This window comes from Vitis vinifera, chromosome 4, assembly GCF_030704535.1.
Source record: "Vitis vinifera cultivar Pinot Noir 40024 chromosome 4, ASM3070453v1".
NCBI classification, from domain to species: Eukaryota; Viridiplantae; Streptophyta; class Magnoliopsida; order Vitales; family Vitaceae; genus Vitis; species Vitis vinifera.
This window is the reverse complement of record NC_081808.1, coordinates 25,758,155-25,774,306: the sequence shown is the minus strand read 5'-3', so window position 1 is coordinate 25,774,306 and position 16,152 is coordinate 25,758,155. Positions and strand designations below refer to the sequence as shown.

Below are 16,152 nucleotides of genomic sequence, written 5' to 3'. Positions count from 1 at the left end.
CTGTCATTTCCTCGAGTGATTGAGGGAATTACTGATAACTGGATATGCTAGGTGTCATTTGGATGCACTTCTGGTTTTCTCCTTTCAAAAATAAAAATGATATTAATCCTTATATAAAAAAGATGATAACTCTTTGAGTTTTAAGAAGGGCGGTACGGTACCTTGACTGCCACAGTACATGACAGGTTGAGGGGTGATTGAAGGTAAAAACGGACTCATCACAACCTACAGCTACAAGTATGTGATTTTAAAGCGCCATGCTTTGCCATTGCACTAGATTAAGAGTAGTTAACCGAAGACTCCTAACAAGCACGGTGGTGTCTGGAACTTCCACCCCCTACCAAAGGCAGAGACCTGGATAGGTGTGGTTGGGGGGTTTGAAAAACACAATTCTCCTAATCAATTATACAGGAGAGTAACTTGTAGGAGCATATGGAGGAGAAACACCTGCAACAGAAGATATTTGAGTGAAAAACACCTCCATTTATGGGCAACAAATTACATTTCACTCATAGACTAAAATTATCTAGAGCCAAGTACAGAACCCTGTTAGGGGAACTGCAACAAAGGTAAAAAAACACCTCTACTTATGGGCAAAAATTACATTTCCCCCGTGCACTTAACTATTTACAACCAAGTAGAGAGAACCCTGCGGAAAGGGACACCCATTACCCTTCTTCCCACTTGCATCTCAGTCTTTCATCCCTAACTTAATGTTCTGAACTTTAACTGAAAGCTGCAGTTTCTGCTCTTCAATATCTTTCAAAACCGAGAGCAAGTTGGCCCGATATACTTCACATTTTCGCCGTGCGCGTTCCAGCTGACGTGATAGTTTCTGGATTTTCCTGTCTTGGTCATCCTATATTAAATGTATGCATTTGTTTAATTTCAAGTAGGCAAACATTAAGCAGCATAAAATTTAGATATGAAAAGAATACAAATTGGAGAAACATTCAATATTAAATGGAGGCGAGCAAACATTTGAAGAATTATTCTACCACAATAAAATTTTCAAATTTTGTAATCCACAGGGGAAAGCATTCAGGTCACTATGGAATGAAGACAACATATATTAAATGGTGTCTGGATTTTCCAGCTGACGTGATAGTTTCCGGATTTTCCTGTCTTGGTCATCCTATATTAAATGTATGCATTTGTTTAAAACCATTGTAAAAGAAATATGGTTTTATCATTATACAAAAACACATTTAGTAAACCAAAAACAAAATGAAAGCAGCTCTAGTGTACCAAATTGTAAACACTACATTCCACAGGCACTAACAATGCATACATTTCAAGTAGGCAAACATTAAGCAGCATAAAATTTAGATATGAAAAGAATACAAATTGGAGAAACATTCAATATTAAATGGAGGCGAGCAAACATTTGAAGAATTATTCTACCACAATAAAATTTTCAAATTTTGTAATCCACAGGGGAAAGCATTCAGGTCACTATGGAATGAAGATAACAAACTTGGCGAAATCAGTATCTTTGTACATTATCTATGATACTTAGAATCAGATATTAAAATAGAATCTCTTTTGAGTGCAATGCAGCCTGGCATGAAGAGTTTTTGTAGCAATAGAGATACATCTCCAATTTAGATTAGTTTCCAATGGCCAGATAATTCCTTATGTTTTAGAATTTGTAGAAATTATTATCCTTAGCTTTCAATATATGTTCTTATTAGCAATTGAGTCTGTTTTTTCTCTTTTTTGCTCACTCTCTTACTTTCAAGTTGAACAGTTGTTGCGAACAACTTCATGTTGCTGATTGTTGGCCAGGCAGCATCAGGAAGTCCCCTCATTTCCTGCTTAAAGCAACAATTGAAGATTTTATCTATTTAACCCTGTCTTTGACCATAGGGATCTCCTTTAGTTTCAATTGTGACCTCCTTCATCATAATATATGGTGTTGATCAATGTGTTTTACTCACTATCAGAGAAACTTTCAGCAACAATTTTGCAATAAGATTCTTTAGCTCTTTGGCTCTGATACGAAGCTGACGCTTGGTCATATAGAAATGCAAGATGCTGAGGACTATCTTGGAAATGAAGGTAGTGAGGGTCTGAAAAGAAATGCAAAAGTAAATCAGAAAGAATCAGCCTTTGCTTCAGGTGGATCAACCCATTTTGTTACACTCCGGATCTCAACAACTAGCTTTTGGAAAAGGGGATCAGATTCATTGAACTGAGACACCTGATTTGCAACCATATTCACAGAGACCAAACCATCCACAAGATACCTTTATTTAAGATAACCACAAGAAATCACCTGTTCCAAGTTATGTGTCACATTGACTCAGTTCAAGTGTATAGTGCTGCCTCATGGTGAAGTCTCAAAGTTAATGCACATCGGATTGGCAATCTCATCAGCAGTCTCAAAGTTAACGGGATTAAGATAGAAGAAGAGGAGGAGCTCAATGGTGGTATTGCTACTTCTTTTAAGTCAGTGTTTGAAAATCCTCAAGTAAAGAGACCGGATCTAGAAGTGGATCTTTTCAAAGGTACAGAAGCTTTAGATAGAATCTTCTAGAGGCCCATTCTTGGAGGAGGAGGTATTTTTGTCTACTCTCTCTGATTTAGATGGTGATAAAGCACCAAGGCCAGATGCCTTCTTATTAGCATTTTGGAATTCCTGGCCTATAGTGGGTAGGAAGGTGATGCAACTGTTCGAGGAATTTTACACGAAGTTGTTCTTTGTTTGCACCTCAATGCTACTTTATTGGCTCTTATTCCTAAGAAGGAAGGGATGGAAGATATAAGGATTTTAGGCCAATTAGCCTAATGGGCAGCCTTTATAAGCTTCTAGCAAAAATAATAGCGAACAAGCTAAAGAGGATAGTTGGAAAGGTGGTGTTGGAATACCAGAATGCCTTTGTGCGGAGTAGACAGATTCTTGATGCAGTCCCAATTGCAAGTGAGGTGATTGACTCGAGGAAGAGAAGCTCTAGTGCTGGTTTAGTTTGCAACTTGGATATAAAAAAGGCTTATGACCATGTTGATTGGAACTTCTCCTATCTGTGATGGAAAAGATGGGCTTCGGTTTGAAGTAGAGAGAGTGAATTCATTTTTTCATTTCTACTATAAGGATGTCAGTCTTTGTCAATGGTTCCTCTTCATAGTTCTTTTAGAGACTTCTAGGGGCTTGAGGTAAGCAATCCTATTTTTTTTTTTTTTTTTTGTGAGGATGTGTCAGGTCTAAAAATTAAGCTACAAAAAAGTGAACCCATTCTAGTTGGGGAAGTGGAGGATGTGGGTAGACTAGCATCTTTGCTTGGGTGAAAGGTTGGGAGGTTTCCTGCTTCTTATCTTGGTTTACCCTTGGGAGCACCTCGTAAGCTCTATGTAGTGTAGGATTGTATGAGAGGTTCAATAAAAGATTAACTTCTTGGAAGAAATAATATTTGTCAAAAGGAGAAAGATTATTTCTTTTAAAGAGCACTCTCTTGAGCTTAACAATCTATTTTATTTTCCTATTTGCTATACCTAAGAAAGTGAGGTTCAAATTAGAAAAGATTTAAAGAAATTTTTTGTGGGGAACTCTTTAGGAAGCTAATAAAATGTATTTAGTGAGTTGGACCAAGTTTTAAAAATAAGAAGTCTGGAGGTTTGGACATTAGAAGATTGGAGGTTCTTAATTGAGCCCTGCTTAGTAAATGTTTATGGAGGTTTGCCCCTTGAACAAGAATGCTCTTGGAGGAAGATCACCCAAGGAAATTTTAAGGAACTCACTAGGGGGTGGAACACTTGTGAGGTGAGGAACTTTTGATATAAGTCTTTGGAAAGGATGGGGGAATTCAACCACAAGATAGTTGCTCAGGTTAAAAATGGTAGATGAACAAAATTTTGGTAGAATAAGTGGGTGGGGGAAATCTATTTGAAAGAAGCTTTCCTTGGTTGTTCAATCTAACTTCTCATAAGAATGCTAGTGTTGCCAACATGTGGGAAGGTAGAGGTAGTGAAGGCTAGTGGTAGGTGCATTTAAGAAGACCCTTCTAAGATTTGGAAATGGAGGGGATGTCCCAATTTTTCAAGCTTATTTATATAGTGAAAGTGCAAGATAACGGGGAAGAATCTTAGTTTGGAAGGAGGAAAGGAAGGGAGTCTTCAGTGTAAAGTCATTCTATAGTTTTCTGTGTGCTGAATCTAGAGTGAACTTCCAAGCCAAAGAAATTTGGGGATCTTGAGCCTCTTATGAGATCTTGTTTTTTCACTTGGGAATCAACTTCAAGGTAAAATCTCAACTATAGACATGGTTAATAGATGTAGTTTTTGCAAAGAAAGTGAAGAATCGGTTGATTACATTTTGATTCATTGTGTCAGAAAAAGATGTTATGGATGTTCCTTTTATTAATTTTAGGTCAGAATTAAGTGTTTCCAACTACAGTGAGAAATCTGCTTCTTGAGTGAAAGTTTAAGGTTTTTTTTTTTTTTCTTTGATAATAAACAAACATATTTTCATTTAAAATGAAGGTATAAGAGTTGGACGAGAAATCCTTCCCTGAATACAAAACCTAACCAAAATAAAGGAAAAGTAATACTCCCCAAAATACATAACAAATAACTCCTTTTGGATGTACATGTTGATATCCAATCAAGTTGAATTATGTTAAGATGAATGCCCTGGAAAGCTGTAGTGATAGAAGCCCAAAATGATGAATGGACGTAGACTAGATCCCACATCATTTCGATAAACCTCCACTAGTCCTCAAAGATCCTTGTGTTTTTTTCCTTCCAAACTATCCATATCAATGAAAGACAAACAATTTTCCATAGCATTTTGCTTTTAAAAGTGTTCTCCAAACCCTTAAAAGAAATAATCAAGATGTCACTAATATTTCTAGGAGGAACCCAAGCAAAACTAGCTAGTCCAAATAGTTTGTGTCATAACTCGAAATTCATTGGGCAATGTTAAAAAAAGCCAATCCATCGATTCTCCATTGCTCAACAAAGAGAGCAAACACCTTCTCACCTAAAGCAAGTTGTCAGTATTAACCTTCTTGTTAACCACTAAGCAAGTAAATATCTTGACCTTTGATGGAGATTTTGATTTTCATATGAAAATTACAGGAGGAAAGAGGACTTGAGATGATTTATTAGATAAACCTAAGAAGAAAGACTTGACTGAAAATAAGTTAAAGGGCAATAAAGACCAAACTTTCACATCCGGGGAAGACAGTGATAGCTTAACATGGTTAGAATAGACATGAGACTTTCAAGATCTTCTATCTCCAAATCAATGAGGTTTTTTTGAAAGTAAAGGTTCCAAGATGAAGGAGAAGAAAATTCAAGCATAGATGAAACAAGGGTGTATTAAGCTGATGTGACCCTATAGAGATTTGGGAATTGAGAAGCCAAAGGTTGTTCCCCCCACCACAAGTCTTCCCAAAAAAGAATCGTTGTCTCATTACCCACCAAAAGGACATTCAAGTCGCCATGTTTGGCAAATGATGCCTCTTTGCTTGTTTTAGTGTATTTAGAAAGAGCGGAATCGCATAATCTTTAATAGAGAAGAACTTGCATATTAGAGGTTAAAGGAGAGTTTCATTAATTCCCTCTTTGATTGATAAAAAAATTTCATTAGAAATGGGAAATTTCTCACTGTTGGCCTTCATAGATAGTCTTAGTTGTAGATAATTTGGTTTTGAGGCTGGTTTTTTTATTTATTTTTATTTTTATTTATTTTTATTTTATTTTATTATTTTATATAGATACTTGTTGGTTTTTTTGTTTTGTTTTTTTGTGTATACTTTGGGTGTGCCCCCTTTCATTGGCACTCTTTCAATAAATTGTCTATTTGCTTATAAAAAAAAAAGGTTAGCAATGGTCTTGCAACATGTGTTACTAACTCCATTCTAACTTGATTCAAAAAGGCCTTGCTGCAGTCCACATTTCAGAAGACCCTTGATAACTTCACAATGGGCCTGCCAACTTCACCAGGAAGCTGCCAGATGCATTCCACAGGTGAGAAGCAAGGTGCATTCCAAAACTTGCATCAGCCCTGCCAACTTCACCAGTGAGTGAAACTCTGGTGCTCTTGAGCTGCCAAAGGTCGCATGAGCTATGCAAAGCATCTACACATCATTGCAAAGCTGATGCAAAGTGGAATGAGGCTTGCAAACATTTTGTGAAGCTATTTTTTTTTTTTGATAAACCAAGAGACGAAATCATATTAGAACACGCCAAAAAAGGGGGCGCTCCCTAAGTACACCGGCAGTATACAAAGAAGGCCTCACCCAAGGCAATTTTTGTGAAGCTATTCTCTGGCTATTCCAAATTCTCATGGGTTTAGATGGTGGATTTCAAGTTGAGGAAGGTTAGAATGGAGCATTCTAAGAGTAATCATGGCATATCTACTGTGATGCAATCTAGCAAGGAGTTTCCAAGCATGTCTCAATGTTGAATGGAGCAATCCACTTGGAAATGAAATCACATAAGCTTGCTATGTGAGAGAATATAGCTTCAGCAGCAGGGACAGTTCACAGGAAAAAGAAGCCTAAAATATTTTTAATGGCTGGGTATGGTCCACAACATAAACAAGAATGCAATAAAGATTCTGTCAAAATCTCTGATCCTAGTTGGACTAATGGCAATATGTCAGAACAGCCAAAGTGGGCCAAGATAGATTTCACAGTATTGCTTTTACCAGCTTTGCTTATCTTCTAAGACAATTCATTGCATTAAACTGATAAATAAAAAGGACGAGAAATCCTTCCAAACTATACAAAAGCTCACCCAAAAATGAAGAGAAGTATGACTATGCAGCTTCACAAAAAATAAAATAAAATAAAATAAAGAAACAAGTCATATACCTAAAAAGGTTACAAATGATGAATAAGCCAAAAATTTGTGGATAAGAGATTTCAGAGAAGGCTTGCCTTTGGAAGCCCCTCACAAAACAACGAGAGTCTGGATGTGGTAGATGAGAAATTTCAAAGAAAGTTTGTTGCATGGAAGAGAAACCTCTCAAAATGAAGAACACTTACTTTAATAAAAAGTAAGGGTTTGTTTGGTTCCTGTTTTCAGAAATTGTTTTCTATTCTTGAAAATAAAACACACAAAAAACTTGTTTGGGGAAAGAGGTGTGTTTTTGTTTTTTGTATTTTCCGTGTTCTCAAAAACCATTTTTTTGAGAACAATAAAAAGATGCTTTCATTGTATTTTTCACTATTCACAAAATAGATTGTTTTTCGTATTTTCTCTTTCTTCTTTTTGTGTTTTCCTAGTTTTTTGTGTTGCCACAAAAGTGAGCTCCACCTAACCACCACACCCCACTTCCACCTGCAAACACTTTCTTCTTCCTTAAATTATTGAAATTAATATACTTACACATAGTTACAAAATCATCCTTTGTTTAAGAAAATTATAACTAGTACAAAAATTTCAAAATGAAATAATTTTTTTTAATTTAACTGAATTATGCATATGAAAATTATTTATATATTTATAATATCAAGTTAATATAAGAAAACACTTTATTAATTAAAAAATAACTTTCAAACATGTTTTTTGTTTTACTTATTCTAAAAACCTTTTTTATTAACTCAATAAAACATGTTTTTTTATAACAAAATTGTTTTCCAGAATTCAGTTCCCAAAATAAATTTTTCTTTTTTCAAAAATACAAAAAACTGTTCTTAAAAACTGTTTTCTAGAATAGTTTTCAAAAACAGCAACCAAACAGACCCTAAGTTGTCTAGTCTACCAATTTACTTCATGCAATAGTTTTATCATTTCAAAAATGATGAGCTTAAAATTGGAGAAGATTCAAAGAAATTTCCTCTATGGTAAGGGTGTGCTTGTGAAAAAACTTCATCTGCTAAATTAATCTATCATTTGCTCAGATAAAAAGAATGGGGGAGTTAGTATTAGAAATCCCTTCACTCCAAGCAAGGCTCTCCTTAGCAAGGGGAGTTGGAGATAAGTAACTAAGAGAGAATCCCTTTAGAAATGGATTATAGTAGAAAATTTTGGTGAAGGGGAGGATGACACTTAAGGGGTGTGAGGGATGGTTATAGGGTAGGGTTGTGGAAGGTAATTAGAAATGACTAGGAGAGCTTTAAAAGTATATCGCATTTCATAGTTGATAATGGAAGAAGGATTCAATTTTGGAATGAAGAAGGATGTAGAGAGCTATATTTGGAAGAGTCTTAGCTCTCTACATCCTTCTTCATTCCAAAATTGAATCCTTCTTCCATTATCAACTATGAAATGCGATATACTTTTAACATTATTCTCCATATCCACCACCAAAGATTTATGGGCAGTAGAGGAGTGGGAGCAAGTTTGGGAGGGAGGAAGGTAGAGTCCCTACTTCTCAAGACAATTCCATGGTTGGGGGCTTAAAAGAGTGATGACCTTATTACAAAGATGGCAAATAGGTTCAATCAAGAGAGATGAGGATGATAGAATGGGTTGGAAGAAATCTAAGTGTGGCAAGTTGTCTATTAAATCTTTGTACTTCCTACCACAAGGAAAAAGAAAGCATGTTCCTACAAGCATAGTTTGGAACCTCTGAATTCCTATAGAAGTGGGAATCTTTGCATGGAAAGCTACTTGAGGAAAGATTTTGACAATAGATCAACTCCAAAGGAGGAAATGGATAATGTCAAATAGATCCTTTATATGCAAAGATGTGGAAGAATTGGTAGATCATATGCTCCTTCATTGCACTAAAACAACCATTCTGTGGTAGTTGCTTTTCTCTTTGTTTATTGGGGGCTTTAGTAATGCACTCTACGGTAAGAGGAACACTTTTGAGTTAGCATGGAGCATTCATGGGAAAGAAACAGAGAAAAACTTGAAGAGTCAATCCCTTGCAATTGTTTTGGACATTATGGAAAAAAAGCAATGGAAAGTCATTTGAAGATATTGAACAATCAAACCAAGCAATCAAATCTTCTTTTATGAGTATATTTTTTGAATGGTTCAAAGAATACATTGATAATCATTCATTGACCATGATATGCTTTGTTGATTAGCTTAGTTCTAAGTAAGCTATTAAAAATAAAAATAAAAGTAAATCCAAAAAACTTGTTATACTAATTCAAAGGTGGTAAAAGAATCCTGGACAAATGAAACCAAATACTTTGCTCCACATTTAGCTAAAAGGTCTACAAGTTGATTAGCTAAGCATAAATCCTAAGATAATGAACATCTCAATTCGTTGGCTATTAAACAATTTAGTGAACTCCCATAAACCTCTCCTTTTTTTAGATACACGTGAGATGACAAGTCAGGTCACTCTCTACACAAATTAGAAAGACACATGGCTTTTGCTTGTAAGAGACCCTCCAAGAGTGTCAATATCTTTTCCTCAATGGCTAAACTTCTTTTTAAGTAGGTATAGAAAAAGCTTCCAACATTATACCAAAATGATCTCTAAGAATGCCTCGTGTCCCTTATAGTTGAAAGTTTCTTAATACACCACAATGATCTTTGAGAGCATCTCCTATCCCTAGCTGTCCAAGGTTTTCTAATGAGCAACAATCAATACTTAACTTTTTTAAATCCACTAAAGGTAGTGTTTAAACAAAATCTCTCCCTAACTAAACTTTTTGCACTGCAAACATGTTTTTAGTCCAACATTTTTTTTTTTTTTTTGATAAATAAGCAAGCAATAGATTAAGAAGCAGCAAAAAGCCACACAGCATACAGGGAGTATACACAAAGAAGCGTCTACAAAGGCATCAATAATAGAGGATTAAAAAGAAATGGAAATATACATATATATAATTGAATCTCATAAATTCTCCAATGACCTCTTTATTTTCTCAAAAATCCTAAAGCTTTTCTTCTTCTAGATGAACCAAATCAAAGAGTGACTAGCTACTTGCCAAAGAACTCCACCTCTAAGATGACCTCCAAAATCCTCAAAGAAGATGATCATCATTTCCACCACACTATCATGGGGCAGTCAATCAATCCCAACAAGATTGAACACACTTATGTTGAAGTCCCAAGGCTCAAGTAATGTAGAAAGAGATGATCAATTCCTTCTCCATTCTCCAAACACAAACACTAATTTAGACTAGGAATTTCGTACAACTTCCTCACCTATAGCATATCATGGTATTGACCTTCCTATTAGCCAAACTAAAAGAATTTTTTTTCTTTTTATTTTATGAGAACCAAACTAAAAGAAATAAAGTTGTTAGAAACTAAAAGGTCTCTAAATAGAGAGCTAAGATAAAAATTTAAGGGAGCCAAAATACCATACCCTCCACATTTAAGAAGCTAAGCAGGAGGTACACATAAGACAAAGAGGATTCGAGAGTAGTAAGCTCCTCAATATCTTGACAAAAAGGGTTATAATGATAATTAAATGCCAAGAAAGGGAAAAGGATGAAGGGACTTAAATGGATAAGATAAAAACACTCCATAGCCCTTGCAACCCTGAACAAATTTGGAAGTCAACAACTAAAAGGACAACCACGACACTGAGTATCATCCTTAGAAATGGATATTTGTACCATCCCTCATAGGAAAGCAAATGAAAAAACAAGTAAAATCTGAAAAAACCTTTACTAAAACTTTTCAAGGATAATAGTTCACTATTTGACAACACTAATAGCATCCTAACCATTGAGTGATCTATAGATACACAATATGACCTTGTGCCATAAAATGTCATTTTCCCTTGGGAGATTGCTTCCCCCCCCCCCCCTCCCCCCTCTAAATTTAACTTGAGGCCTAATGTGCACCTAGAACAAACAAAATAAGCTTAAGATGAATTGGCTTTCGAAAAAACTATAGCATCATCTTGAATCTAATTTAGATTCTCTAGTAAAACCATCAAAATCTCTAATGTTGAAAGTGAGCCTAGAACCTCATAACTATTTGTGAAACCCTTCAAATAATATTAAAATCTCCTCATATGCACCACATCAGAAAAGTTAACCTAAATAATATTTGATAACTCAACCCAGAACTCCTTTCTCATGAAATGGCATTCAGAGCATAAATAGCAGAAAGCCAAAAAATACCCTTTGCCATTTAATGGGAAATCAACTGAAACATATAAGGAACCTGTAAACACTTCCAAACAACTACAAAGCCTAGAATCCTAAATTATTAATTTGTACACCTCCTGTGTACTTGGGCTGCACCCCCCGCTCTTTGATTGGCGTCTTTTATATATTCTTGTTCGCTTATCACAAAAATAAAAGCCCCCAATTATCACAATCTCCACTAATGTGATTAGCAAATTATGTAAGGTTATGATTCATGTAATTCTATGATTAAAAATGCTACACATACATTTAAGAAAAATCAAAGTACGTTAGAAAAATCCAAATATGAAGACCCTACTAAAACAAGAAATAAATAAATAAAAATAATAATAAAAAAAACAAATACTACAACAAGAGAAAGAAATTAGGAGTTACTATTGTATGAAAAGAAATTAGAAAGCAATTTAAACTAAATAACAGAAAAACTGAACATAGATGGAGATTACACTAAATCCGACTATTGCATGAAAAGAAATTAGAAAGCACTTTAAACTAAATAATGTAAAAACTGACCATAGATGGAGATTGCTCTAAACCCCATTGATGATCCCCAAAGGAAGCACTAGCATGATTTCCCTGAGTAGTGCGGTCTTCTCTGCCAGCTCCATTGACATTAGCTATTCTCCCACCATTCTTTTTTGCAAGAGCAACTTTATCTGCTGCCTCTTGTAAAGCAGCCGCTGCCACATTGTAGATGTCTATGGTTTTCACACCTTCATCTACATACTTAAGGGCCTCATGACGAAGATTGTTATATCGCACAGTAAGAGATTCTCGGGAACTATTCAACAAATCATTGGCTCGTTCCTCCAATATGACGCCACTCTTGGCATTTCTCGTCCATCGCTTCAAAACATAGCGAGATGGTAGAGTGAGGACATTGGTCACCCTGAAGACTGTCAATATATGTCTACAAAGTAGGCCAGAGAACTCAAACATCTGGCAGCTACAAGTTGCTTTCATCTCTCGAACATTAAATCTAACAAAGTAAGCTTTATGGCTTTCCCCAAATTTAGCTACTCGATAGATACTGATTGCATCCTGATCCTCAACTTTGGTCGCCAAGAAAGTAAGAGTCTCAACTAGCTCCTCTTGAAATTTCATAAATAGTTTCCTTGTGTAGAGTTCAGCTGCCTGTTTCTCCATCGGTGATGGGGTCTTTAGACTGGGGCTAGTATTAATCGTATCATAATCTGCTTTAACTTCTTTCTCATAGCGACTTTCCAAAGCCTTCTCATACTGCTTGACAAAAAGCTGCAGAGTTGTTGATGCATTCACATACCCATCAAAGTAGGAGTTCATGCTATCGCTGCGTTGTGTTATGGACATTTCTGCAAAGAAAGTGTCCCTCAAGTATACAGGGACCCACTGCCGGCGATCAGAAAAAACTGTTTGAAGCCACTCATGTTCCCTGAGGTAATATCTATCAATTAGGGAAAACCAACAAGATTCAAACTCTTCAATGGACTCAGTCAGGTTTACACATTTATGGAGTTCTGCTTCAAAATTCGGATGTCCGGAAAGCACATGGGATAACTTCTCTTGGCATTCCTTAAAGATGTGCCACTTGCAGAAACGGTGACGGGTCACTGGAAAAACCTGTGTAACGGCCAATCGAATCACTCGATCATGATCGGTAGTGATTGAGACTGGAGGACGACCAGACATTGCCGCAAGCCATGTTTTAAATAGCCAAACAAATGATGCTTCAGATTCATTTATTAGGAGGGCACAGCCAAACAACACAGGCTGTCCATGATGGTTCACTCCTGTAAAGGGTGCAAAGGGCAACCGATACCGGTTTGACCTGTATGTTGTGTCAAAGGTAACTGTATCACCAAAGTAAGTGTAGTTCATCCTTGCCTTTGGGTCAGCCCAGAAGATGTTGCTCATGCACTGATCTTCATCTCCCTGGACAGCATAGACAAAGGCCGGGTTCTCAGCTTGCATGTTCCTTAGATAGTCCAAGAGGAGCTGGGTATCCCCTCCAAGGGTCCTCTGCCGACTACTTCTCATGTAATTCCTACAGTCACGCTCTGTGAATCCAACATTGCTAATTCCACCATATTCTTTAATAAGAGCAGACATTATCCCACTGGGTCCAATCCCAGCGCCTTGCAAGGTATCAATCAAGGACTTGGCGGCACCAGAAACATGGCGGTGAGAGCGGAGACAATGCACCTTATCAGGAGGGACCAGCTCATGGTTATGTTCCTTGACAAACCCAGAGACAACCCATCTGCTTGAATCTTGAATCTTAACCACCAACATGGCCTTACAACCAACTCTGGTTTCAGCACGGGGGCGCTTCACTCTGCCGTCGCGGCCAGGTTTCTCCTTGTCAACACGAAAACCCTCTTTCGCACAGACGAATGATCTCTGGATGATGGCTCCATCACGCCTGGAGCGGCGAGACATGCTGACACGAGTACTAAACCCAACACGGCGAGCATAAGAATTGTAGAAGGCCTTGGCAGCCTCTTCGGATTCAAATTCCATACCCTCGTAAGGTTCAAGGTTAGTATCTCCTTCGGGGATGTAAACTTCCCCAGCAGAAGCAGAAGCACAAACAGCAACAGCGCCAGCAGAGGAGTCGAGAAGATCGTCCTCGTCAACGGGATGCTCAATGTCGACGGCGTCATCTCCTATCCCCATCATGTCGAATTCAATCACCTCATTACCCATGCTCAATGGTTCGAACTCCATATTCACCCCTTTGAAGAGGAGATTTTACTAATTTATTTAATTTAAAGCCCGCCTCCCACCCACAAAGAGAAAAAAAGAAGAAGGAAAAAAACGGAATTCGCCCTATGAAAAACCTCTAAAACTGGAAAACAGAGAGTGTAACAAGAATCATGGCAATCACATCACAACGTATTGTATAAAAAGAGATTCACATGATGAAAGGGAATCGTAAAACTGACCGTGCTTGTATGTATCACATGTAGGGATGAATAACAACGCCATCCATAAGATAAAGAGTGAGTAGAAATCGGATCTTCACCACAAACACTTGGCACCCACAGGAAGAGAGGAAGGGAGGGAGAGAGCGTGACATTTAGGGTTTCCTACGGACAATTGAAATAAGAGAAGCAAACTACAAATTCAAGTATTGTAACCGCAGGCTTTGGATTCTTGATTCTTGATTCCTGATTCTAGGAAAATTCTCTAGCCTTGAGGTTTGATTTATATATAATACTATATATATTATTATTACTCTGTATATATAAATGTAAAAAAAAAAAAAAAAAAAGGTGTGAAGTTGCAGAAGTGAATGAAAGAATGAGGGAGGAGTTAGGAGTGGAGAGTGTCAGCGAGAGAGACAAAGGAACAGAGAATCGATGGCGGAAGGGGTGGATGGGTTTTAGGGCTTTGATATGGTATTTGACCGGACTTGGATGCCCTCTTATTAATCACCGTTGGATCTCATCACATCTGCTTTTCTGTTCATCACCTTACCTGTTGCCCTCTTATAATTATATTTTTATTATATTCAATTATAATGTTCAAATACATATATATAAAACCTTTTATATGAATATATTAAAAAGTTTAGAAGACAAAAAATAAAATCAATACATACCTTAAGAAAGTTTGTGTTTTGCATGTACGAGAAATAGGTTGAAGGTTGGGACAAATTTTTTTTTCCCAAAATTTCTTGATTTTTTTCATCCACCATAAAAAAAAAAAAGTAAGAGTATGCTTGGAAATCATTATAGAAAGCGTTTTTAACATTTTAGATACTTGAATGATAAAAAATTTCAAGTATTAAAAATATTAAAAACACTTTTTAGGCTCTTAATCTATGGTACCAATTTGATACCAAATCAAACTTTAAATCAGAGAAGCATATGATAAAATATGGGTCATTAATGCATACATAATTGAAGTGCATACATAATAACTTGAAAGGTATAATGACGAGACCCAAAATTGTTCTATATTCAGCAATAAAAGAAAAAATAATTTTTGAGTGTGAGAACGTTGAGCAATTGTTAGTGAAACTGAGTGTTTCTTGGAAATTGAGAATTGTTTTTGTCTTTTGTTTCTTAAAAATTATTTGATTTATGTGGTTGATGCTTATTTGCTTATTGTCCCATTTCCGTCCCATTTCCATCCCATATGCTTGAAATCTATTCATACAAGGCCATCTCTTTTAGCCATGAATCAAAAACACATGTCTGCAACTTCTCCAATGATGGGGGAGATAATGAATTATTCCACTGCCCAACTCAAAGTGTAGAAAACCCCCGAACCACACCACCCCTTCCCCACCCTTCCTCTATTTCCAGCCAATCCATATTAATTTCTACCCAAGAAGTGAATCCTCTACCATGTAGAATATTTCACAATTATCTACTACATCTCTGCTTTGCCCAGACTAATTCAAGGCTAGTTATGATAACTGTCACACCCCTAAATATCTCACTGAATTTTTCACGAGTATGCAGTGCTAAGGACCCGTCCTTAGCCAACCTTCCTTCCCAGCGTTTAGAAAAACAGAGTAAAACACAGAAAGAACAAAGCAACAGGGACACACGAGGTTACGAGAATCCTTTCCCAACTTGTATTAATCACTCTTACAAGACAAAATTGTTTCCTGAACCAGAATACAATGCTCTCACCCAAGCATACGAGAAGGAACCCCTTTTCCCAAAACTCTCTCTCTCTGTTTCAAGGCTGCAGGAGCCCTTTTAAAAGACTCAAGTTGCAGTTACAAATTTGAATTTCCCAATTCAAATCTTGGAGCCAACTTTGGTGGTTATGCAACTGGCCAGAACCGCCCTCAACTACCCTGCATAACCACCCACCACCCAGATAGTGGCCTGCACATGCCACCCACTTGCACTAGCCATCATCCCTCAGCCAACTGCAGGTCAAATGACGGCTTGACTTGGTCACTGAGCTAGCTGCCACTAGCTAGCTGCACTGCCATATCCTCAGGTCTTGCTCACTAAGCTGCTAGTGAGTCTCCCTAACAAGTCGGCCCTTCCCCCGTAAGGTGCCTCTTGTGACCGAGTGCCCATCAACATGTCTTTGATCAAGGCCCTCTAAGCCAGACAACATGCACCAACCATTTGACCAAGCATCTGGTGCATTAGATCCAGACTAGCTTCATAGCAACGAGCCATGG

At 37.0% G+C, this 16,152-nt stretch overlaps 1 protein-coding gene across 3 annotated transcripts; it reads right to left on the bottom strand.

The window, feature by feature from the left end:
* Positions 1–74: 74 nt before the first annotated feature.
* On the bottom strand, positions 75–14,483 carry LOC100263583 (protein FAR1-RELATED SEQUENCE 5). Of its 3 annotated transcripts, XR_785705.3 has the most exons (3): positions 11,532–14,432; positions 625–859; positions 75–447 (listed from the first exon to the last, which is right to left on the bottom strand). XR_785705.3 is itself a non-coding variant. In XM_010651021.3 (2 exons), exons 1-2 carry the CDS (start codon positions 13,722–13,724, stop codon positions 692–694), a joined length of 2,361 nt encoding a protein of 786 aa, XP_010649323.1. In that variant the 5' UTR covers positions 13,725–14,483; the 3' UTR covers positions 463–691. The 3 variants fall into 3 exon arrangements, 2 of the variants coding, with proteins under 2 accessions (XP_010649323.1, XP_010649325.1); XM_010651021.3 differs by lacking the exon at positions 75–447 and having other exon boundaries at positions 463–859; positions 11,532–14,483; XM_010651023.3 differs by lacking the exons at positions 75–447; positions 625–859 and adding an exon at positions 873–1,135 and having other exon boundaries at positions 11,532–14,435.
* Positions 14,484–16,152: the final 1,669 nt, after the last annotated feature.